General features: G+C 44.9%; 1 protein-coding gene across 3 annotated transcripts; it reads left to right on the forward strand.

Annotated features, from left to right (window-relative positions):
- The first annotated feature begins 6121 nt into the window (after nucleotides 1-6121).
- Nucleotides 6122-19601, forward strand: LOC144889561 (uncharacterized). 3 transcript variants are annotated; one of them, XM_078770263.1, is made up of 4 exons: nucleotides 6122-6639; nucleotides 13776-13887; nucleotides 17111-17248; nucleotides 17377-19601. In XM_078770263.1, exon 4 carries the CDS (start codon nucleotides 17705-17707, stop codon nucleotides 19016-19018), a length of 1314 nt encoding a protein of 437 aa, XP_078626389.1. In that variant the 5' UTR covers nucleotides 6122-6639; nucleotides 13776-13887; nucleotides 17111-17248; nucleotides 17377-17704; the 3' UTR covers nucleotides 19019-19601. The 3 variants fall into 3 exon arrangements, with proteins under 3 accessions (XP_078626389.1, XP_078626390.1, XP_078626391.1); XM_078770265.1 differs by having other exon boundaries at nucleotides 6139-6639; XM_078770264.1 differs by lacking the exon at nucleotides 13776-13887.
- The last annotated feature ends 7056 nt before the right edge of the window (nucleotides 19602-26657 follow it).

The raw sequence follows: 26657 nt of genomic DNA on the forward strand, positions 1-26657 counted from the left end.
TTCCGGGCTACCTTGTGGCCTTTCTCGGCTAGCGCGTTTAGCAGCGCTAGTGAATCCGTCTCGCAGGCTTCCTTGGATGGGGAGCAGATTAGTAAGTCGTCGATGTACTGTAGCAGCACTGAGCCGCCTGCCAACTAGACGTCTGCAAGGTCGCGGTGTAGCGCCCGCAAAAACAGGGTGGGGCTATCTGCGAAACCTTGCGGAAGCACTGTCCAAGTATACTGGCGCCATCTATAGGTGAAACCGAAGAGGTACTGGGACTCTGGAGCTATTGGTACCGAAAAGAAGGCAGAACACAAGTCTATGACTGTAAAATGTGTAGCCTCCGGTGGAATGGAAGTCATGAGTACTTCCGCATTTGGTACGACGGGGTGTATACCCTGAATTACCTTGTTAATTTCCCGTAAATCTTGCATGAATCGCCACTTCCCTGTCATTGGTTTCGGTACTGGAAATATTGGGGTGTTGCAGGGGCTAGTAGTCTCAATTATTATTCCCTGCTGTACAAGCGATTCTATCACCGGGAGGACGCCTGCGTCGGCCTCGCACCGAAGTGGGTATTGCCGAATATGTGGTAGGGGCACCCCCTCCTTAACCGGTATCACCAGCGGGGGCGCGTCCCTAATGCGGCCCACCTCATTCTCGTGTTGCGCCCATAGTGTCGGTGTGACAGTGTAGAGAAGCCCATCGGAGTCCCCTGGGGTGGTGGGGACTGTTCTAACCATGTGTGCCGCCTTTGGTGGTAATTCCACCATCTCAAACTTGCCTCGTCTTTGCTGTGGTAGCACGTTAATCATGAACCCTTCATCGTTATCTAACACCTGGATCGTTTGGTGTTCGACCTCGTATTGATATCTTACTGGCGTATTTTGCAGCCGACCCATCATCCACCCGACGCTCTCGGGTGGCCATCCTCGAGCGGTGCTGAGGGAACATGCGCGGGCACCCCCTCGGGGTACTTAGCTGTCGTTTTCTGGTGCGGCGTTAGGCCTACTTCAATTCCGATTCCCTCTCGACCAATCCATATGCGTGATAATTCGAGGTCAGAATACTTTCCCAGAGCTTCCTTAACCATGTCTAGATATAGTAAGGGCATTTTATGAGATATTTCACAAATCTGTTAACTAAATTGTTACCAAAAAATTTCTTCACCAATATGTTTGTAAAGGTGTGTAATAACATGTGTTCAAATGTTGAAGTTCAACTCCCGTGGGAAACCCAGAAAAAAAGCTGTTGAATTCGGGTACCGAAAAATTATTTTCGAGAATTTTTATTTTTTTAAATCGGCCCTTAAGTAACTTATGAGGGGTCAAATAAGGGTTTTTCATGATTCTGAGTTGATTGTTAACATTTATATTTTCACTTTTACATTTACACACAAAGTAGCTTTTATTTCACATACATATATAATACTCAAGAGTTATTTCTCATTCACAATGTCAGAAGTTTCAACAGTCATTGTCTGTCTTCTTCAGACTCAACAACATCATGACTGCAGTTTCTGCATGTAATGCCATTACAGACACCACAGGCCGAGATGCACGTGACCCCATTCTTCTTGCAGCTGCATCGCCGGTTGTTGCAATCTCCATGACAATTACAGCTCGTGAACTGCAATAGCTCCTCAGGAGCCATGGGGTCCAGTGTTGGAACTGGCTCATGCCCATGCACACCTATTGTCCATCCATAGTCATTGGGGTTCAGAGACATGCTCTGTAGAAGGATCCAGTCCCGGGTCTGCAGGTAGGCACGGAGTGAATGTTGTGCAGCTGCACCCTCTGTTGGAGGTAGAGTCTCTGGTTTGATCACTCCTGCCGCTGCCTTCCTTGAGAACATGTTGTACCGAATTTCACCCAAAGTCTCTAATAACCCCAGAATGTCATCACGGGACCTACAGGTAGCTCTTGCCACTGTTGATGTCAAAGTGCACGAGTCTACCATTAGAATGAGGCTGCACAAATTTGATCTACATGGGAGGTGTGCCAGGAGGAAACCTTTGCTGTCCAGAAAGAACATCAGGGCAAGACTAAAGTTTGCCAATGAACACCGAGGCAAAGACCAGCACTTCTGAAACAATGTGCTCTGGACAAATGAGTAAAAGGTAGAGCTATTTGGCCACAGTACCAGAAGACATGTTTGGCAAAAACCAAAGACAGCATTTGACCACAAGAACCTGATACCAACTGTAAAGCATGGAGGTGGAAATATTATGGTTTGGGGCAGCTTTGCTGCATCAGGGCCCGGGCAGCTCACCATCATATAAACCACTATGAATTCTTTATTGTACCAGAGGGTGCTTGAGGATAATGTGAGGCCATCTTTTGGAAAGTTGAAGCTCAACCAAAGGTGGACCTTGCAACATGACAATGACCCTAAACATACCAGTAAATCCACCAAGGAATGGCTGAAAAGAAAGAAATGGAGGGTTCTGGAATGGCCAAGTCAAAGCCCGGATCTAAATCCCATCGAGATGTTGTGGGGGGATTTGAAACGAGCGGTGCATGCAAGAAACCCCTCAAACATCGCCCAGCTGAAAGAATTCTGCATGGAGGAATGGGCAAAAATTTCTCTCAGTCGATGTCAGAGACTGGTAGACAGTTATAAGAAACACCTACTTGAGGTTGATTCTGCCAAAGGGGGCAATACCACCTATTAGAGCCAAGGGGATCTTGTCGGGGCGGTCACGGTTTTTCGAAGCTGTTCCACGATCCTCACGCACGCTCGAAGTTAAGTAATTGTCACATTTGTATTTCTGTCGAACCTGTATTTATCTTACGTGTGTGTACCTTTTGCGTGTCCCTCAGAAGATTTATCGGTGTTAATCTTTCATACCTGTAAAAAATAGTCGAGTATTTCATGCCACGCGGCCTCGTTGTTGAAGCTTCCGACCTTGAGGCTTGGTTCTCTCCGGGCATCCAAAGCGGTTATTTTTTCATTTGTGTGTTTGTCAAATTTCAACTCGTTATTTTATCGTCCATGCGTTATTGTTTGTTTATAGTTAGTTTTGGGTTGGTTTTCCTGCAACTCGTAATTAATTAATCGTGTTCTGCTCCGTGTGTGCGGCCTTGTACCCCCGTCGGTGTTTGTTAACTTAAGTCCCCTACATCGTGTTTTGCTTGACTTGGTTTTTTCCCTTCTACCCCGAACATCATACTCTTTGTCTAACGTTTAAAATCCCCACCCCCCCCCCCCAAAACAAAACAAACAAAAAAATAACCAAAAACTTTTATTTTTCCTTTCTCCACGTGTGCTGTTTCTCATCCTGTACTTTCTGTCCAGGTGTGCTGTTCGCCCCGCCCCCATTATCTCCTTGCCATCCACCTTTTGCCCTGTTCACGTGACTCGACTCATGGTGGTCCCTCTCGGTTCTCCCCCCGTTGGTATTTTGTGCATATAAGATTGTTCACGGTTCTGTTTAAATATTATTTAAATATGTTTAAAGTTTCCCCTTCAGTGTTTTATTCAGTGGTATATTACAACACGCTGTTTTTCTTCCTATTTAAAAGGCTTTTCTCAATTTCCTCTCCAACTCATTCCACGTCAAAAAAAAGAAATTCAATCTCTTATACGTCTCCCTCACTACATGGTCTAAATTCACATTCATTCCACCCCTCCTCCATCGTTCTGAATTGGATTGCTAACATGAAAATCACAACAAACCCAAACCCAATCACAACAAACCCACCAACTTTCTTCCAAATCCATTCAGAACTTTTACAGATGTCTTGTTCACAAACACACGAACATACGAACACACACACACACACACACACACACACACACACACACACACACACACACACACACACACACACACACACACACACACGGACGGACACGATCGAATGCATTACTCCCTAGCGGGAGTAATAAGATATGCGATAAACATACAATGATAAGTACTTTGACAGGAATACTGGAATAATGGACTGGAATACTCGGTATTTGTGCTTCTCCAGGATACAACAGAGATCATCTGGATTCTGGTCAGGTGTACCAGATACACTGAGCTGACAAAGCAAAAGACTCTGCAAATCGGTTTTGTGATCTTATTATAATAGAGCAAACGTATATGGTTATGTCATTATGTATGTTTATATGCGACGAAAACATCTTCTTCTTCTTAAAATAAAATTAACACCATCTTAATTAACCCTCTTAATTATGTTTAGAATGCTGAGACCCCTCAGACCTTTGACGACCCTTTAAAACCCCCAAGACCCTTAAGACCGCCAAGACTCCTGAAGACCCAAAATACCCTTAAAGACCCAAAACACCCCAAATAATCAAAATACCCTTAAAGGCCCAGAGGATACAAAAGACCCTGAATACCCAAATGGCCCTGAAAGACCCAAAATATCCCAAAGATCCCAAAAGATCCTGAAGACTCAAAATACCCAGAAGACCCAAAAGACCCTGAAGACTCAAAATACCCAGAAGACCCAAAAGACCCAAAACACCCTGAAGACCACAAAGACCCTTAAAGAGCCTGAAGACCCCAAATACCCTAAATACCCTTGAAGGCCCAGATAATCAAAAAGACCCTGAAGATCCAAAATACTATGAAAGACTCAGAGGAACCAAAATACCCTTTAGACCCAAAATACACTGAAGACTCCGAAGACCCAAAAGCCCCCGAAGACCCAAAAAGACCCCAAATACCCAAAACACCCTGAAAACACAAAACACCCTGAAAACCCCAAAGACCCTGAAGGACCCTTTCGACCCTGAAGTCCTCAAACACCCAAAACACCCCAAAGACCCAAAATACCCAAAATACCCTTAAAGGCCCTGAGGATCCAAAAGACCCTGAAGACCCCAAAAACGCCGAATTTGTCAAAGATGCCGATCCATCTCAAACGATGTGTGGTGAGGCACGCGGTAGCGTGCCGAGTCATGCTAGTTTATAAAATTAGCGGGTTAAACAACATAAAGTCTCCCATAATTATTTGCTTCAGCCGATCTTCAGCTGTGGTGGTTGTGGAGGAACATCAGGCATCCGCTTCAGTGATGAGCCGAGGCAAGTGGCGGAAAAGAGTCTCGTTGCTCTGAAAAACCATTTAAACTTAAAGAAGAAGAAGGCTTCATCTTCCTTTTATTTTCGCACTGTAATGTGGTGGTGACACTCAAATTGCTGGTGGCACAAACAATCTTCTTACGATGTGCGCCAACAGGAAGTATTCTACAACGAAGAAGAACTTCCGGGTTAAATTCTTGCAAACCTCGTGCTGCACATGAGACAAAGGTTCACATGATCTGATCTGACCTCATTTGAAGAGGTTTGTTCAGAGATTCTCATTTTATTATTTATACTGAGAAAGATCTGTAAAACGTTTATTTAAAGATAAAAAAAAATTCTGTTCGTTGATTAATTTAAGTAAACGAGTTTTTATTAAATGTATGTTGAGGTATTTGATCATTTAATGAGGTGTTTTTTCACTCGTTTTGTTTTATTCACTGCATTGTTTTATACTAGGGCATTGCCCGTACTATATCTATATCTAAAATTATATCCCCCCCCTCTATTTACATGAAATGGTTTGGTCCATTCGCAAAGCCAAAGCGAACGGCGAACGGCTTGCGAGTACAGTGACAATCCCCCCCCTCTATTTACATGAAATGGTTTGGTCCAAAGCGAACGGCTTCCGGAGTTTGGTAAAGAAATCGCCATCGCGTGCACAAACGCGCAGGAAAGCGAATGAATCGCAAATTAGTTTTAATTAGTTTTAAAACATAGTTTAACGCCAACATAGCGGCAACATAGTTTGCCAACGTGAAATAAATGAATACGCTCTCAAATGTGCCGTCCGAGGCAGCGTGTGTTCGGCACGTTCGGCACACGCGATAACTCGCTGCTCGCTGATTGGTTGAATCGTTTTTTGGACATAGCTCGGTAAGTAATTGTCCGATTAATATGAAACCTTGAAAAGGCACATCCTCGGGTCCCCAGCAATATACCTGGCAAGTTTAAAGTATATCGGACCCGTGGTTGTCGAGAAACAGTGGTCACAGACAAACAAACGTACAAACGTACAAACGTACAAACAAACACACAGAGATTGCTGGAATTATAGATAGATGACGTCATCACGAAACTTCATGCAACGATGTTTAAACCTCATTCTTCCTTTTAACTACAAACCAGGCAGAAAGTTTTATAATTAACTTGTATATCCAATGTGACCTCCAAATGAGGAGGTGTTATAAAGGTTGAAGATGATGGATGGATGAGGGATCTATGTAGAATTGGTTCGGAAAAAATTGTTGGTCCCATCTGCTTCATCCAAAACTAAAGTTGGAGAATCTTCTCTAAAAAGTCGTTTAGACCAGAGATTCTCAACCAGTGGGTCGCGACCATCAGTGGGCCGGAAGGTGCAACCACGTGGTCCATGGACATCATACCCACCTGAGAAGGCAGGTGATTAGTTTACCTCACGAGTGTTTGTAAAATTTACCTCATGAAAAAAAAGTTATATTAATGCTGTTGTATTGATTTGTGATTGGAATGATTTTGTTGAAAATGACATCCGTGACATTCGCAGATTCGGTATTTGCAGGTTCGCCATTGACTGCATTTGGTTGATCGAAGGTGTTTCCGGCATGGAGAACGTCTCCGGCATCTCGTGTTTACACGAAAAGGTAAGCTGCTGTGTTTTACTTTTACTGTATTTTATTTTAACAAACATGGACCATCAACTGAAAAGAAAAACCGATGATGGTGGCGAAACTTCAGGAGTTTCTAAAAGGTGGTGAAACGCATCGTCAGAAAATACGACCACGAATGTATTAAGTTTGGATTTACAGTGGAAGGGCATTCAGTCAGAGCGGGCAATCAAGTTCCTGTAACCTTCCACCACCACATACCTGTGTGAGTCAGGGTTTTTACTTGTGAATGGCACAAAATCAAAGACCAGGATAAACTGAAAGCAACTTTGAATGGTAGTCTGTGAGTCGGCCTCTCACCCATCCCACCTCGGATTTATCTGATAGGTTCTCAGAAGCAAACCCAGGTATCCCAGTGACGTAAGCAGCACTCTATGTTTAAGGTTTAAACGTCTAAAATAAGGAACCAAATAAAGTTATTATTATTATATTTTATTTAATCCATGACTACAGACAGCTACATATAACTGTACGCTTCTGAGATGACAAGATGAAGTGTGTTGAACCTGAAAAGTTTAACTTCCAGCAAAGTTGAGACTCCTTGGTGCATGTGTGTGAGACAATTGCAATGAGAGGAAAATAAAAACAGGTTTCATATGTGCGTGTGTTTTAAACAAGAGGATCAACTCTGACTGAATGCGGCATGATGCTGATGTCTGTCTCAAGTATGCACATCACATCAATTACATACAACAACAACAACAACAACAACAGGCATTTTAAGCCCATTTTCCCTGCAAGAGCGGGGGTTAGCCTTGCGGTTCCCATGACAATCTTCTCCATTTTGCCCTATTTTCTGCATCTCCCCTTGTTAACCCCCTTGCCTGCATTTCTTCTTCGACCATCTTCAGCCAAGTCTTTCTTGGTCTTCCCCATCCTCCACTTCCTTCTACATTCATTTACATCACTCTTCTCAACCAGTCACTTTCATCCTTCCTCAACACATGACCAAACCATCTCAACCTGTTTCTCTTCACAGCATCAACCACAGGCTCCATTCCCATCATCTTTCGCAATTCATCATTTGTCTTCCTCTCTCTCAACGATACTCCACACATCCACCATTCGCATTTCCACCCTTTCCAGCCTTCGTTGCTGCTCTACGTTCATTACCCATGTCTCGCTCCCATAAATCATAACACTTCTCACACATGCAGCATACACCTTTCCCTTCAGCTTCAACGACACTCCCCTCCTCGTCAGCACGCCACTCAGTTCCCGAAACTTCTTCCATGCACATCTCACTCGAGCAACCGTTGCCGAATCTGATCCACCTTCTCCATTCAGCATGTCTCCGAGGTAACAAAATGTTTTCACACCTTCCAGCTTCATGCCGTCTCCAAGATCCAACTCAACATTTCCTCCATCTGCAGCTCCCTCTGTGCACACCTTACATTTGAATGTAGCTGCCACACTGGTTAATGACCCTCTCAAACCACTACATTTTTGATGAAGCCACTCAGTGCACATTGTACATTGAATGGAATTCAATGTACACAGGGCCACTTCCCAGTTCTTTCCACCTCACCACATGCTTTACCACTTGCCATCACCTTCGTTTTTCCGATATTCACCTTCAGACCTTTTGTCTCCATACATTCCTTCCACTTGTTCATCTTCTCCTTCAGTCCATCCATACTTTCTGCAATCAACACCAGATCATCTGCACACAACAACTCCCACGGCAAACCCTCCTTTACGTTCCGAGCCAGCACCTCTATCACAGATACAAATAGCAGTGGACTTAGTACCGACCCCTGATGCACTCCCACCTTCACCTCAAACTCACCACTGTTCCCGTCCTTCGTCCTTCCAGCTGTGCACGCTCTTTTGTACATTGCCATCACTACTCTGCTCATCCATTCCTCCACTCCTAACTTCCTCAATGCCCATGTCACTACTTCACGTGGAACCCTATCGAATGCTTTCTCCAGATCAACAAACCCAAGAAACAACTTCTTCCTCTTCTCCATGTACTTCTCCTGCAACTGCCTCACAATAAAAAGCACGTCTGTCGTTCCTCTTCCTGGCATAAATCCCAACTGCATTTTGTCAATCTTCACTTCCTTCCTTATCCTCCTCTACAACACCCTTTCCAATACCTTCATTCCATGCTCCAATAACTTTATCGCTCGATACGAGCCACAACTTCCCTGAAAATGTCTGCTGCTCTTCTTCTGCTCCAATCGGCTCATCTGATCATGTGCTTGTCAAAGTGGACATCTCTCTGACCATTCTCAGAGAGCCTCCTCAGCGTCGACGAGGCTGGCATTTCACTCAGGCCAACTGGCACGGTCTTCAAGCAGCCATGAATCATCTGGATTGGTCTCCCATCTCTACCGCCTCTGACATCAACTCATCCTGGGAATTCTTTCAAAGTAAATTGCTCTCTCTCATGCACAGATATATACCATCTCGTCTTCAGTTGTCATACCCTTCCTCCCGTCCATGGTACACGGAATCTTGTGGTGAGGCTGTTGCCCTGAAACAACTTGCTTTCGTCTCCTGGAAAGCAAATCCAACGGAAGGAAATCTCATTTCCTTTCACAAAGCCCGAAACAAGTGTGTGTCCACCCTCAGGAGAGCCAGGAAACAATATCTCACCATTCTCAAGACCGAACTCTCTTATCTGTCTCCCTCTTCCAAATCCTGGTGGCGTCTGGTCAAATCTGTTTCTGGTGTTTGTTCCCCCTCCATCCCCTCCCTCACCTCAAACGGCTTAACGGCTGACTCCGCACGTGAAAAAGCTGAATGCCTCAACTCTGTGTTTGCCTCTAAATCCTGTGTCCCAAACCCATCCCTCTCTGTACCCACCGTACCCAGTCGTACCCAGCTGCTCCTGGACTCTGTGTCTTTTCCTCCTGACAAGGTGGAAAAGTTTCTGTCAACCCTCGACTCTGATTCTGCAACTGGTCCTGACGGCATCAGCCCACGGGTCCTAAAATCATGTTCTTCTGCTCTTTCACTCCCTCTTTCTGTTCTCTTCACCCTCTCTTTTGCTCAAGGTCATCTGCCATCTGCTTGGAAATCAGCCAACATCACCGGTTTGCTAAAAAAAGGTGCAAAAACAGATCCCAGCAACTACAGACCAATCAGCCTTCTCCCAATTATCAGCAAAGTCATGGAATCCATCATTGCTTCAGATATTAAAGCTTTCCTCTTCTCCAATGGCTTGATCTCTGATCATCAATTTGGTTTCAGACCTGGTCTCTCTACTCTGGACATGCTGCTTCTGCTTTCTCAACAATGGATGGAGGTCCTCAACGCCAAACAGGAAATTAGAGCTGTCTCCCTTGACATTTCACGTGCCTTCGATACGGTCTGACACCCTGCTCTGCTCACCAAACTCTCCTCCTTTGGTATCCATGGAAATCTCCACGCATGGCTGGCGGACTTCCTCTCTGGTCGTAGTCAACGTGTGGCCCTGAATGGGTTTCTCTCATCTCCTCTTCCTGTTCAGGCTGGAGTTCCCCAAGGTAGTGTTCTGGGCCCTGTGCTTTTTCTGGTCTTCATCAATGATCTCTCTGACTCTCTTGAAAATCCTCTCTATCTCTTTGCTGACGACTCTACTCTCTGTCGCTCCATTCCTCATCCCTCAGATCGGCAGTCTGCAGGCTCCTCACTCTCTGCAGACCTGGACAAAATCACAGACTGGTCAAACAAGTGGAACATGTCTTTCAAGCCTGACAAACCTCACACTCTTACAATGTCTCTCCGAAAGGACCGACTGGACAACCCTCCCATCTACTTTCTCAACAATCCTCTCCAAGAAGTTCTGTCGCTCAAGCTTTTGGGTCTCACTATCTGCCATGATCTTTCTTGGGAAAACCACATTTCCAAGCTGGCCTCCAAAGCCAGTCGCTGACTGGGCATCCTCCGTCATGCGAAGTCCTTCCTTGGCACACCTGAGCTCCTCACCACATACAAGGCTTTCATCCACAGCTCAATGGAATACTGTTCCCCCCTCTGGGCTGGTGCTCCTGCCTCACACCTTGCTCGGCTTCACGCTGTTGAGGCCAAAGCTTTCAGAATCATTGGAATCTCCTGCGATGTAGTCAACACCGAGGGCCTTTCACTCACTCACCGCAGGCAGGTTGGTGGTCTTTCTGTCTTCTACCGACTCCTCTCCGGCCTTGCTCCCCCAGCTCTCTCTGTGCTCTGTCCCCCCAATATTCCTTCAGGTCGCACAAGATCTGCCTGCAACCCTCTTATGGTTAAACTGCCAAAGTCTAGGCTCTCTGCTCACCTTCACTCTTTCATTCCCCTTTTCTCCCACCTCTGGAACAAACTCCCCCACTCCCTTCAATCCCACTCCTCCCTCCAGGTCTTTAAAACAGCTGTTCACCACCATCTCTTATCTTCCCCCATCGAAAACCTTGATCTTTTCTACCCCCGGTAATTCACCCCAGACTCCTTGCAGTGTTCATATGTTTTATTCCTCTCCCACCTCCCCCCAAGTCCTCCCGATGTCCCTGCTCTCAAATGTTGTGTTTGTGTGCTTCCCCTTCTTCCCCCTCTCTTTTGTGTCCTTCCCCCTCTCTCCCCATCTTGTCTGCCGCTCCCCTTGTTTTTTGTGTTTTGTGTGTTGGTTTGTCTTTTTGTGTGATTAATGTAAGCTCTTTCACGAGCCTCGATCTTGTATACAAAAAAAAAAAAAAAAAAAAACAGTCCAGAGGGTCACCTTTCCCCTTGTTGAGGGACGAGGGTACTCAGTTCCCAATCCACTGGAATGCAGCCTTCTTTCACCACCAGATTGCAGATCTCTGTCATTCTCTTCACACCCCAATTTCCCGCTGCCTTCAACATATCTCCCACAACTCCCGTCGGCCCTCCCGCTTTTCTACTCTTCATTGCTTTTATCGCTTCCTCAACTTCCTTCTCGGTTATCTTCTCTGCCGGTCCTAAAACTGGGTTACTCTCTATGTTGCCATCCCATTCATTCTCTGCATTCAACAGTAAAAGCAACTCACCCCCATCACATCACAACTCTCTTTTGCTATCTGCTTTGCAATCCTGAATACCGCTCTCTGACCCTCTTCCAAATCCAAGCGTTCTCCGATCATTTTCCTCCATGACTCCTGTGCCTTTGCTTCCTCTTTCTTGCAGCCTTCTTGGCTGCCTTGTAACTTTCATGCTCTGCCTTTTCTGCCCCCATACCCTTTGCCTTCTGCCACTCCTTGACCTTCTTCCTCTTCTCGTCAATCTTCTTTCCAACTTCGTCATCCCACCACTACGTTCCCGAGTGCCTCGGTGGTCCTTTTGTCCATCTACATACCCCACCAATGGCTCCCAACAGACTATCTTTCATTGACATCCAACCTTTCAAGCTCAAACACATCATCCTCGACCATACTCGGCCCCCCTTTTAATGCCTCCCTCACTGTCACCTCTTTCAACCTCCACACCTTCATTCTCAGTTGGTACTTCACCCGCCAAGCTCTCCTCGCACCTTTCACCCTTATGTCGCAGACAACCAAGTGGTGCTGTGAAACGGCCTCCTCCCCCGGGATCACCTTTGTGTCCCGGAGGTGCCCCCTATCTCGCCTATGCACCATCAGGTCGTCAACGGTTGTCGTCGACCCACCTGACGTGTATGTAACAAGCTTATTATCCTCTTTCTGGAACTGAGTATTACAAATCAACAAATCAGCTCCATCAGCAAACTCCAAAATCCTTTCACCTTCTCCATTTCTCACACCATATCCGTAACCCCCATGAACTCCCTCAAAACCGTCCATACTCCTTCCCACATGTCCATTTAGGTCTCCTCCTACCACAACAACTTCCTCATCTTTCACGTTTTCCATCAGCTTCTCTGTCGCACACCAGAACCTGTCCTTCTCTTCATCGCTCTGACCAACCTGCGGAGCATATACTGAGATGATGTTCACCAAGAGCTTTCCAATCATCATTTTCACCATCATCAACCTTTCACTCACTCTCGTGACACTCACCACACTGTCGACAAACTCCTCAGAAAACAGGACACCAACACCATTCATGCCCTCCGGGCACCCTTGCCACACAAACTTGTATTTCTGTCCCTGCCTACCCTTCACCATTCTCACACCACTTCCCTTCCATCTCGTCTCTTGCACACAACACATGTCCACTCTTCTTCTGACCAATACTTCCACCACTTCTCCTGATCTCCCTGTCATTGTCCCTACATTTCATGTCCCAAACCTCAGAAACCGATCTCCACGTTGGTCAATACAATTAGCATCACATCAATTACGTCACATCAATAAATGACACATCAATTAACACATCACCTTCGAACTAGTATAGCATCCATTTGCTGCTCAGGTCTTTTTGTCACAAATACATGGAATTAGAGTGGCTGATGCAGCTTACCCCCTTTATCTTTGGCTCATCAAGATAACGTCCTGGCAAATCATTTATTTGTGGCCATGCTTCACAGCTCAAAGGTGAGTGCGGCTGTCTCTTACGTATACTTTCAGTCTAAATGTGGTGATCAAGCTGGATACGTTTACCGTTTTGCTGGATGAAAATGAATGAATGATCGTTTTGATGCCATTTTTCCCCGCTAAAGCGGGGGTTAGCCTTGCAGGCCCCATGACCTCATGGTTCCCTTTTTGAGGCAGTTTTTATGGCCGGATGCCCTTCCTGACACCAACCCTTAGTCGCCTCTTACGATGCGCAGGGATACGGTGTACCTATTCTAAACCGGGGTACACACCGGGTTCATTCATTCCAGCAAGCTGGTACTCAATTTGCCGACCTCGGAAGGATGACAGGCTGAGTCATCCCCCCTGGTGTTAATTCAGCGATCGACCGGGATTCGAACTCAGGATCCGAGGATCCCAAGCCGGCTCCCGAACCGCTAAGCCAACACCAGGCTGATACTTGATCAAATTGGATAAGATAATAAAACACAAATCATTCCAAACTGAGTAAAGAAAATAACATGTATAACTTTTCTGTGATTAATATAAGCATTGTATCCTTGGCTATATGCTGACTTGTGTAAATTTATGAATTCTTTTTCGAAGCCGCAAAATGTCCAGATTGCAGGTTCTTCTCTTTTGGGAAGTATTTTCGTCAGCTTTGGAAAGTTCCTGAATAACATCCTTTGTCTCTGTGAAAAGATTTTCGGATCCCAAAATGTGCACCGGGACAACATTTCTGGTTTCTGTGGAATCGGGCTCAATTATTTCTGCAGTCTCCAATTTGATGATGATGGATTAACACCCAAATCTGGTACGTGATGTATTTTTTAAATACAACATATCATGTCAAGAAGTAACCTTTATGTTCTGTGATTATTTTTTTTAAACCTCTGCCACCAAAGGTGGATGGAGACTATGTTTTCATCCCTATCTGTTTGGTTCTTAGCAAAAATTCTTTTTTTTGACAAGTATGTCTATCACGCCGGTTTGTGTGTTTGTGTGTTTGTCTGTCCGCGCACTTATACTTTCCTACAGGTCACAATTTTAAACCGATCTTCATGAAACTTCCCCAAATGGTAGCGTTGGTGGACCGACAGAATTTTATTTATTTTGAGGTCAAAAGGTCAACATAGGCCAAAGGTTAATCACTTTTTTCAAATTCTCTAAAATCCTAAATTTTCATCCGATTGACTTGAAATTTTGAATAGGATTTGCACATTAGCGAACCGAATTCAATCGCCAACTATTTTTGACATCATCATCGGCCAAAAGGTCAACATATGCAAAAGTCAACAACCTTTTCAAATTTCTAAAATCTTCAATTTTAATCGAATTAACTGGAAATTTGAATAGGATTTTCATGTCAGCTTATTGAATTCAACCACCAACTATTTATGAAAACAACATAGGCCAAAAGGTCAACATAGGCCAAAGGTCAACATCTGTTTCTAATTAATAAAATCCTCAATTTTCATCCGATTTGCTTGAAATTTGAATAGGATTTTCATTGCTGACGAGCACCCACTGATTTCAAACAAGTACAAAGGATGCGCTGCAGAGTACAATTCTACTCTATTTTCTTTTATTTGTTTTTTTTTTTTTGTATGCAGAGTCACGGCTCATGTAAGAGATCACATTACATGTGAAAACATGCATAGACCCATAAAATATACAATAAATAAAGGGAGCGGGAGACAATAGGGAGGGGGGTGAGTGAGGGGAAAGCATACAAGCACAACACAACAGTGGAGGACAGGGACGTCTGTAGAACGGTGTAAGGGAGAGTGCCGGTCGGGGGGGGGGGGGGGGGGGAGAGTGGGGGTGGGGGGTAGGGTACACGGTATAAAGCAAATTAACACTACGAGGAATTTCAGGAAAGAAGTTAGAGATTGAAAGAGGTGGATTTGGGGTGTTTTAATGGGGGAAGAAAAGATCAAGGTTTTGGATGGGGGAAGATAAGAGATGGTGGTGGACAGCTGTTTTGAAGACCTGGAAGAAGGAATGGGATTGAAGAGAGTGTGGCAGTTTGTTCCAGAGGCAGGAGAAAAGAGGAATGAAAGAGTGAAGGTGAGCAGAGTCATGATTTAGGTAGTTTTACCAGAAGAGGGTTGCTGGCAGATCTTGCGCATCCCAAATAATTATTTGAGGAACAGAGCACAGACATAGCACGGGGAGCTCAGCCAGAGAGGAGTCTATAGAAGACAGAAAGACCACCAACGTGCCTGCAGTGAGTTAGTAAAATGCCATCAGAATGGGCTTCATCGCGGGAGATACCAATGATTCGAAAAGCTTTGGTTTCTACAGCATGAAGTTGATTTGGGTGTGAGGCAGGAGCATCAGCCCAGAGGGCAGAGCAGTGCTCCATCAAGCTGTGGATGAATGCTTTATATGTGGTGAGAAGCCCAGTTGCAGATGGGACCAAGAAGGACAGGAAAGGAAGGATTTCGGATTACGGACCAAGAAAGGACATTGCACAACGCTGGATGCCCAAAGGAAACGCAATGCCTTTGGAGGCCAGCATGGAAATGTGGTTCTCCCAGGAAATATCATGGCAGATAGTGAGACCCAAAAGTTTGAGTGACAGAACTTATTCGAGAGCATTTTTGAGGAAGTAGATGGGAGGGTTTTCTCGATGGTCTTTTCAGATAGACACAGTGAGTGTGTGAGATTTGTCACGATTGAAAGTCATGTTCCACTTGTTTGACGAGTTTGTGATTTTATCCGGTCTGCAGAGAGTGAAGAGGCTGCTGCCTGCCAATCTCAAGGTTGAGATATGAAGCGGCAGAGGGTGGTAGCATCAGCAAAAAGAAAAAGATTGAGAGGACTTCCCAGAGAGTCGGATAGATCATTAATGAAGACCAGAAAAAGCACAGTGCCCAGTACACTGTCTCGAGGAACTGAAGCGTAGACAGGAAGGGGAGATGAGAGAATTCCATTCAGGGCCACAGGTTGACTATGACCAGAGTGGAAGTCCAAAAGCCATGCGTGGAGATTGTCATGGATTCCTCAAGAGTAGAGTTTGGTGAGCAGCGCAATGTGCCCGACCGTATTGAAGGCACGACATATGTCGAGGGACATGGCTCTGATTTCCTGTTTAGCACTGAGGACTTACATTCATTTTTGAGACAGCAGAAGCAACCTGTCCAGATTCGAGTGGCGTGGTCTGAATCAAAAATGATGATCACAGATCAAGCAATTGGAGAAGAGAAATTATTTAATTTCAGAAGCAATAATGGAATTCCATGATCTTGCTGATGATTGGGAGCAGCCTGATTGGTCTGTAGTTTCAGGGATCTGTTTTTGCACATTTTTAGTGTAAAGCGGTAATGTTGGCTGATTTCCAAGCTGATGGCAGATGACTTTGAGCAAAAGAGAGGGTGAAGAGAACAGAGAGAGGGTTTGATAGCGCAAGTGATAGGTTTTTGACACAAGCACGTGAGGAAACACAAAGTTAAGGCATTCAGCTTTTTGACGTGTAGTGTCAGGTGTGTGGCTGTTTGAGGTAAGGGAGGGGATGGGAGGGGAACAAACACCAGAAACAGATTTGACCAGACACCAACAGGACTTGGAGGAGGGAGACAGGTTTGAGAGTTCATTGTCGAGAGTTGAGAGGTATTATTTCCTGGCTTTCTTGAGGGTAGACACCCAGTTGTTCCGAGCTTTGTGAAAGGAAATTTTGAGAAATTTTAACGCAGTAAATTGCAAGAAAAAATTTGATCAATCGTACAATCTTTTTTTAAATTTAAATTGAATTAAATACTTGAACACTGTTGAACACAAATCAACTTCTTGTTACTTCCACTAACCTCCAGTTTAGCATGACTTGGACATGTTAAATAGGGTGGTGAAAAGGGTGATGTAGAAGACTGCATCAACAGCACTTAATATCCGAAATTTTTCTTTTTAACAATCTTTAACTTCATTATTATATTTAAATTGAAGTACACATTCCATGACGTAACATGTTCTATGAACTCTAAAGATGGTTCTCAATCTCATTTCCCTGCAAAAGACTGATGCTAATTTGTACACAGGTGATGGCTATCCTGTAAATATGGAAGGCAGACAACACAACAACGATTCATCTCTCACTGAAGATTCAAAATGTGCTTCTGCAAAGGAAGGTTTAGATATTCACATGACAAACGGAAGTGCTTCTTGTTTTGCAACTGGTGAGTGGAAATGCAACAAATTAACATACAATCTTTTGTGTTGAGAAAAGATATTTTTTGAAATGTGTTAAATATTTTGCATTTTAATTTCGACAAAAAAATTAATGTTGTGTTCTTTGTTTCTGTAGAACAATCAAGAAGTAAAATGGGACAAATAAGGTCCAGTCACAGCTTGACATTGAGGAAGAAGCCTTTTTTGAAGAAACAATCACGTAATGAAGACTCACTTCCGATAAAATACAAGTCTGGGCCTCGCAACACTAAGATTAATATTAAATTAAACAAACACAAAACGGTTGTAGAAAGACGAATTCGTTATAAGTGTAATGTGTGCAGAATGGATTTTGCTTCAACGAGTTACATCAAAATACACATGACGATCCACACTGGCAAACTCCCCCACAAGTGCTCTGTCTGTGATAAAGGTTTCTTGACAAAAACAATTTGAAATTACATATGAGGATCCATACAGGAGAGCAACCTCACAAATGCTCGATATGTGATAAAGGTTTCTCTCAAAAAGGCAGTTTGAACTTACACATGAGGATCCATACAGGAGAGCGACCTTACAAATGCTCGATATGTGATAAAGGTTTCTTGACAAAAAGCAATTTGAAATTACATATGAGTATCCACACAGGAGAGCGACCGCACAAATGCTCGATATGTGATAAAGGTTTCTCTCAAAAAGGCAGTTTGAACTTACACATGAGGATCCATACAGGAGAGCAATCTCACAAATGCTCGATATGTGATAAACGTTTCTCTCAAAAAAGCAATTTGAACTTACACATGAGGATCCATACAGGAGAGCAACCTCACAAATGCTTGATATGTGATAAAGGTTTATCTCAAAAAGGCACTTTGAACTTACACATGAGGATCCACACAGGAGAGCAACCTCACAAATGCTCTATATGTGATAAAGGTTTCTCTCAAAAAGGCGATTTGAGATCACATATGAGGATTCATACAGGAGAGCGACCTTACAAATGCTTGATATGTGATAAAGGTTTCTCTCAAAAAGGCACTTTGAACTTACACATGAGGATCCATACAGGAGAGCAACCTCACAAATGCTCGATATGTGATCAAGGTTTCTCTCAAAAAAGCCATTTGAAATCACATATGAGTATCCACACAGGAGAGCGACCCCACAAATGCTCGATATGTGATAAAGGCTTCTCTCAAAAAAGCATTTTGAAATTACATATGAGGATCCATACAGGAGAGAAACCTTACATATGCTCGATATGTGATAAAGGTTTCTCTCAAAAACGCGATTTGAGATCACATATGGGGATCCATACAGGAGAGCTTCCTTACAAATGCTCGATATGTGATAAAGGCTTCTCTCAAAAAAGCATTTTGAAATTACATATGAGGATCCATACAGGAGAGCTTCCTTACAAATGCTCGATATGTGATAAAGGCTTCTCTCAAAAACGCGATTTGAGATCACATATGGGGATCCATACAGGAGAGCTTCCTTACAAATGCTCGATATGTGATAAAGGCTTCTCTCAAAAAGGCATTTTGAAATTACATATGAGGATCCATTCAGGAGAGCTTCCTTACAAATGCTCGATATGTGATAAAGGCTTCTCTCGAAAAGGCATTTTGAAATTACATATGAAGATCCATACAGGAGAGAAACCTTACATATGCTCGATATGTGATAAAGGGTTCTCTCAAAAAGGCAATTTGAAATCACATATGAGGATCCATGCAGGAGAACTGAAATCTGAAATACCGGGATATGAAAAATGAGGTTGAGAATTTAGAAATTGAAGAAACCTGAAATTGTACCAGTGATAGTCTGAGCAACAGGAAATCCGGATGAACAAGAAAACCCTTCCCAAGTACTTAAAAAAACATTCCAAGGAATATCACGACAAGCAAGCTGCAAGTGGAGGCTGTCAGAGGTTCAGTGATGATTCTAAAACGATCCCTTGGAACAAAGCTATGAGAATGAAGTTTCACAAACTGGTTCATGAATAAGAATTCTTTCCTGTAAAAGGAGGTGGAGATTTTGAGTTCTGGGAGAACTTTTTTTTTTGTTCTCTTTTTTTTTTTTGGATGGTTACTCGTATTTAGGAATTTTGTTTTCTGTCTGGTTTATTTATTTTTCTTGTCCCTTTTTGGTTTTGCTCAGACGGCATCTTTCCATGGCAGTTTGAACGTCAATTTTTAATCAATATTTGCTGTAGTCCATGTTTCATTGGCATGTGTGATATGGGGACAACACCCTTGTTGTAAAATTGTTGATCATAAGAAGCTTCCTGCCGATGTTTTTCATGAAACTTGAATTTGTGAAGGGTTTCGCAATAAAGAGAGGTCTTTAAAGCACAAATGCACCGTCTGTGTTGTTACCCTGCGCTGGCGAAGCAAAAAGCAGATTTAAGCATTCAGTTACGTACGTGTGTGTGCACCATACATGTGCTGTATCTGCATTTTAAAAATTCATTTTCTTGACAACCGTTCGTCCAATTGACATGAAATTTTCACCATAGGAGCGCCTCCTCTTGTTGTATATTGCAATGATTATTATGACGTCATAGGTTACGTGGTATGGACGCCATGTTGGAAAAACGTTACACCTCTATCTCTCAAACCGCTCAATGGAAAAATTTGAAACGGCTCATTGTCAAGTTCTGACCATGGGGAATAATATATGTTGATGGTGATGTCATCGGTACCTTAGTTATTACGTCTTAATTCGACAAGTACAACGCTTGATCTGATCGGTATGAATAAAACAAAAATTCCTCTGCAACTGTTGGACCAATGGACATGAAATTTTCAGAATATGTGCGGCTCCTTCTGTAGAATTTTTAAATGATAATTATAATGTGATAGGTCATGTGGTACAGACACCACCTTGGAAAAAATCGAAAAGAGTTGCACCTCTATATCTTCGAAACCGCTCCATGGAAAAAATTTAAACATGGCTCATTGTCAAGTCCTCCCTTTGGGGAAAAACATATGTTTGATGATGGCATCTGTGCCTTCGTTATGACATCATAATTCGACAAGTACAACACATATCCGATCATTGTGATTTTTTTTTTCTCAGCAACTGTTGGGCTGATGGGCACGAAATTTTCACCATAGCATCACTTCCTCATGTGGAATATTTTGATGATCATCATGACGTCATAGGTCATGTGGTACAGGCACCATCTTGGAAAAACAGAAAAAAAGTTGCACCACTATATCTCCAAAACCGCTGCATGGGAAAATTTTTAACATGGCTCATTGTAAAGAACTCCATATGGGGAATAGGTGTTAACGATGACGTCATTGGTGCCATTATTATGACGTCATAATTCGACAGGGACAACGCTTTGTCTGATCAGTTTGAAATGTATTGAGCGTGATCTATGCACAATTATATTATAGAATATAAATTTATTAAGTCATCACTCACGTGGTCTGGCAGCCATATTGGATCGAAGAAAAAAAATGTTCCAAAACAGAAGAGTGGGCTTGCAACAAGTTGACTGCTCAGGATAAGTATTCTATGAATACCATCTAGTTTTACCTGTCTGTTTATGCTTTTTGTGTTTGATGTGCTAATATGTGTTCGATCTGCTCACTCTCAAACGAGCCTCCAATCTTGAACACAAAAAAAACAAAAAAACAACCATGATGTTCTCCACTACGAGCAAAGGTAGCCCAATAATACAATGACATGGACTCATGTTGGCAGAGCAGGTAACCATGATGTTATACACAGTATATTAACATCGATCACGTAACATACAAGATCGAGTCTTGTGAAAGAGCTAACATTTATCACACAAAAAATCAAACAGACATAAAACATATGATATGGGGAGCGGTAGACAAGATGGGGAGAGTAGGGGAAGCACACAAACAACATTTGAGAGTAGGGACATCAGGAGATCTGTGGGAGGGAGAGGGCTTGAGGGGAGGAGGTGTGGGAGGGGGGGGAGGGGGTAGGAGAAGTATAAAACACATGGACACTGCAAGGACTTCCAGGAAAGAAGTAGGTATTTCAAAAAAGTGGATCTGGAGTGAATTATTGGGGGTAGAAATGATCAAGGTTTTGGATGGGGGAAGACAAGAGATGGTGGTGAACAGCTGTTTTGAAGACCTGGAAGGAGGAGAGGGATTGAAGAGAGTGGGGGAGTTTGTTCCAGAGGTGGGAGAAAAGAGGAATGAAGGAGTGAATGTGAGCAGCAACCAATGTGTTGTTCTTCAACTCCAGGAAGGGAAAAGACGAGGGTTAAAGCATCAGCAGTTTAATGAAAACACAGCAATACACAAATGTGGAGTCTGGCCAAAGAGCAGAGCCTAACACGTAAGGCAGTGCTATCTGGACCACACTGGAGAATACACTGGAACAGGATCCATTTATATAGCCTGAGCCATGCAGAAAAAACGTGCACTAAATCAGATTAACTCTGCGCTGAAGCAGTGACCCCTAGATAAAGGACAACAGCCCCTGTCGACATCCCTTAATTAATGAAAGGAACTCAGTTAAAGGCACAGATGGAAAGTAAGACATTATGTCATTATCAAGCCATTATCTAAAGCAGAACTGGACCAACATCATCAAGGACAGGAACTGTATGTCACAGGGGGATTTTCAGCCATATCAAAAGGCAAACTCAAGCCAGAAATGCAAGCAAATGAACAAACGTGCAGGCAAGTTGAACATAATTAATCATGTGTCCCTTCCTTCGGCAACTGTTTTGGGGACAGGGTCCGTAATCGTTTATTGCCTGGGGCAGTCTGACCGAAGGACGAACTTTACATGTGCAGTCATTAGATGGCAATTACTGGGCCAGAGGGCCATTAGCAGTTTGAAGCAAGCCTTAATCTGGTTATCCTCCTTGTCCCATTTGGACAGCAAAAGACATGTAACTTTGTGGAAAGTGTATTTAAAAGCACACATTGGGTGAAAATAAAGCACAACTAAACATGCATCATCCTTGTATTACCTATATATTGGTTCTTTGTCCATATGGTGTACACAAACCCCGACAATACCTTCCTTTTGTCTCTAAAGACAACGTATTTAATGAGACAATGAACAAACCCCAGCAGGCCGAGGCCTCCCCCAGTAGCTGCCATACGCGCATTGCGTTTCGCATACTCTCGGAGGGACACCGGCCCCTGGTAAGGCGGCTGTCCAACATTCAACGCATATTGCTAGCCGAAATTCACGACGAAGACGCCTGGTTCGGAGCTCATGCCCGGTCGGGTCCCGAATTCACCCTTGCAGGAGCGTAGGTGCAACCCGGTTGCCGGCCTAATGAGGGCACTCCTTATGCAGGTGCGGGCCTCGCGAATCAAGGTGAACAATCTACGTCCAATGCCATCAAGCCTTGTATATGTAATTGTTCTGTGGGAGAGAGGGTGGCACATCCATCATCACAAATCTCCTCTTCATTATCTGAATCGGTATCTGTGTCCGTGGTGTCGGGTGGCTTGCATTGAGGGGGTAAACCAAAAATGTTTGTTACAAATGATGGTACTCCCGGACAATTGTTGGTCATTTCATCTTTGCTGCTTGCATAGCTCTCAAAGGAACCTTTACTACTAAGGTCGATAGAAATCCAGTCGGGATTGGCATGGTCATCGTTGTCATGCCAGGAGTCGTAGTACGCCCTGTCCTCCTGCCAAGAATCGTCCAGGTCTTCGTCCCAGTCGTGGGTGTTTGGATCTTGGCCCGGGATGATAGAGTTGGCCGGTTCGCCGAAGGCTTTTGGGACCTTCCCATGTATCGAGAGGACCATCTCAGTAGCAGTAGTTGGTGTAGTCCATCCTGTGAAACATTTTCTCACACAAACCAGGATTAAGGCTTTCATTATGACCAGGGTGAGTACGATTCCTACGATTATGGCCAGGACCGTCAACAGCCATTTTACAATGATCCCCGTCCATCCCCTGAACCAGGCTGCTATCCCGGACCATACATTATTAGCTTCTTCCCTTTCCCTTCGGTTATCTGTTAGATCTTGCGTGGCTGCCTTAAGCCAGGCAATTGAAGCATCTATCCCTTCTGACTCATCTGGGATGAAGGTGCAACATTTCCCATCGATTATCCCACATACTCCTCCCTTTTCTGCCAACAACATATCTAAGGCTACACGATTCTGCATCACCAGAGTTCGCATGTGTACCAGTTCATTTTCTACTTTCAGTTCATTGATTCAGGTCTCGTTTCCGATCCGTTCCATCACCAATGCCAGGCTATCTATTCGCCAACTATTCATGGTTACTCCTGCCTGGAGAAAAAAAGGCTCCTAGTAGAACCTGCCACCAACTTCCGTCCAATTTTACCATCCCATCTTGTTTCCAAAGGGAGAGGCCCCATCTTTCCCTCCTATGGGTATACCCTGTTTCGTTAAAATGGTCTGCCAAGTGTACCTGGGGAAAAATGGATCCCAAATAAGTCCCTCCCCAGTGTTCAGGCAGGTATGGGTATGCCTTGTTACCGCAAATAAACATTACCCCATGGGGCGCTGCAAGAGCAGAGGTCATGCATTTACTAATCTCGGAAAGGACGACGTTTGGTATTCCCCAAGACATCGTTAGGCTCGCTACATTATGCTGGGCCTGGTCATTCACCGTTATTTTAAGGGTTCCTCCCTCTTGTTGCGGGGCGATGGGCGGCAGGGTGTGGGTGCATTTTGAGGTTCCCATCTGGACACGTCCCTTTCCTATGAGGCATAACCGGCCCTCTTGCTCTACCACCCAGACTGGGTCTGGTCGTTTGCCTAACAGGGCATGACTAATACGTGGGGTATATTGGAAACTATGGGAACACACCGCTGGGTGCTTTGGGCCTGCCAGCTCCAAAGTTGTGGTCAAACATGGAGTTCGTAATGGTCCTGAGCACATATCTCGTAGGGACAGGGGTAATACTATCATAACTATTCCTGTGGAACTGGTGTGGGGGAAATGCATACACATCCAACAGCTTGATCGGTTTTGTACCGTTGCCATTGCGTGGGTAACCGTCCAGTATGTGTTTTCCTCTGCCTTCTTCCTCACTTCCTTGAGAGGTGGGGAGTCTAAAAGGTAAGTGGCGCAGGGGGGGGCAGCGCAGTTTGATGTCGGGCTGGCGAGGGGGCCATACTTCACATTCGAGTACCAAAGAACCATTTTGGCCTACGAGGGCGTTGGTAAGTAGGGTATCTTTTTTGGGGCCCATGCCCCATTGATATCCTGCATAGGCATACCATCCATCATATGTCCCCGGTGTATTTTCCGTCCTTTACCTCCCTATACTTAGACAGGACTGTGAGTCGTGTCGTTTGTACCTGTGGCGTATATCCATTTACCACCCTTGTTGCTAGCCATCTCACATATAGCCATCTAAAATGGGTCTCCAACTCGCAGCAATATGCCTCTATCTGTTGTCCCCAATGAACCGTTATGTGTTGCATTGTTAATGGGGCAAGTGGGGGTAGTGTTGGTCCAATTTTGTTTACTGCTGGTTCGGGAAAGTTAAATTCCTCTAGGTTGAACCTAACCCCCGGGAATAAGGTGGAGCGTGTGTGTGGATACCTAGCCTGGGCGAGGCCCAGGATTCCCATCACCATGATTATCGTCGCCCAAAGGTGGCTGTGGTGCCCCAAGAGGTGCATTGTCTTTATCAGTAGGGGTTGTCGATGATGTACGTGTTTCCTGGGTGACAGTGGATGTAGGTATGGCCAACTTCAATGCGTGGCATGCACCCAAGATGACTTGCCCTCAGAGAACACCGCAGTCGGTGTGGTCAGGAGAACCTGGAACGGCCCCTTCCACCTTTCTTCCAATGCAGTCTTTCGGGTGAAATGCTTCACCAGCACATAATCTCCTGCCTCGAAGGAGTGTATGGGCTTGATCGCTGGCTCCGGTAGGGCCTCCCGAACTCGTTCGTGTATGCTGCGCGCCACATGGGACAAACCTATGCAAAACTTTAAAAGCATGTCATCCATGATAGGCAACTCCAGTGCCGCCATATCCACTGGCGTGGATACCGGCAAGCTCATGGGCCATCCCATGAGTATCTCATGGGGGGAAAGGCCGGTGGTGCGGCCTGGAGTAGAACGAATGCTCATTAACACTAGCAGAAGAGCCTCTGGCCACTTGAGGCCTGTTTCAGCGCAAATCTTGGCCAACTTACCTTTCAGTGTGCCATTCGTACGTTCTCCAAGTCCCGCCGATGGGGGGTGATATATGCAATGGAACGACTGTTTTACCCCCAAGGCCTTAAACACGGCCTTAATGACGTCCCCTGTGAAGTGCCTGCCCTTGTCGGACGGCACCTTCTGCGGGATGCCGAACCGACATATGAAGTGCCGCATGAGGCACTTGGCCACCGTTGTAGCATCAGCCTTGATGCATGGGTCGGCTTCCACCCATTTGGTGAACATGTCCACCACTACCAAGACATGTTTAAAGGACATGCAGGGTACCAAATTGAAAAAATCGAACTGGATATGACAGAAAGGCCCGACCGGAGCGGGATGACCTTTGTCATGGCGATACCTGGGGGGAGCCCCCCGATTATGGTGTTGGCATATGGCACATGAGCGGCAGACCATGGTGACCACGGCCGAAAGACATGGTGCTGCCCAGGTAAAATTAACCTGCTCCATCACCCCCCTATGGCACACATGGCCATTTTGATGAGCCATGCGTGCCAACCATGGCAATAAAGCTCGTGGTGCCACGGGTTTGTTGTCAATTTTCCATAGCTGCCCTTCCACGGGGCGCTGAGCTCCCAATCTAATCTAATTTTGATGTTCTGCTTCCGAGGCCGCCGCCTCTAACTGTATTACATCCGCCCCCATGGGGGCGGGCATTGGGATGTCCGCCTGGGCGGTTGCCTTGGCGCCCTGTTTGCGCGTAACTACTGGCATGTTATACCCCGCCTGCTGGTTCGCGGCTTTCCCTGCTGCCTCGTCAGCTCAGGCGTTTCCATGCGCCACCGCATTGTCTGTACGTTGGTAGCCTCGGCATTTGACTACGACTATTTCGCATGGTAACATAATGCTGTGGAGTAGATTTCGCACTAAGTCCCCATTTTTGATGTGTTCCCGCCGAAGTGAGGAACCCTCTCATCTTCCATATGGCCCCTTTATCGTGGACCACGCCGTGCGCATATGCCGAGTCAGTATAGATAGTGACTGCCTTGTCCTCGCTTACTTCGCATGCTCTTGTGAGCGCGTACAGTTTGGCCTGCTGTGCCAACCAAGTGGGCGGGAGGCGGCCGCTTTCGACCGTCTCTGTATCTGAGCATACTGCGTATCCGGATAAAAGGGATCTGTCCCACGCCCGTTTTGCTGATCCGTCGACGTAATAAGTGTGGTCGGCTTCCTGTAACGGAGTGTCCTGTAGGTCAGGCCTTACCGTCGAAATTAATTGGACCACATCTGTACAAACG

Source organism: Myxine glutinosa, chromosome 1 (genome assembly GCF_964187855.1).
Source record: "Myxine glutinosa chromosome 1, kmMyxGlut1.1, whole genome shotgun sequence".
Lineage (NCBI taxonomy): Eukaryota > Metazoa > Chordata > Myxini > Myxiniformes > Myxinidae > Myxine > Myxine glutinosa.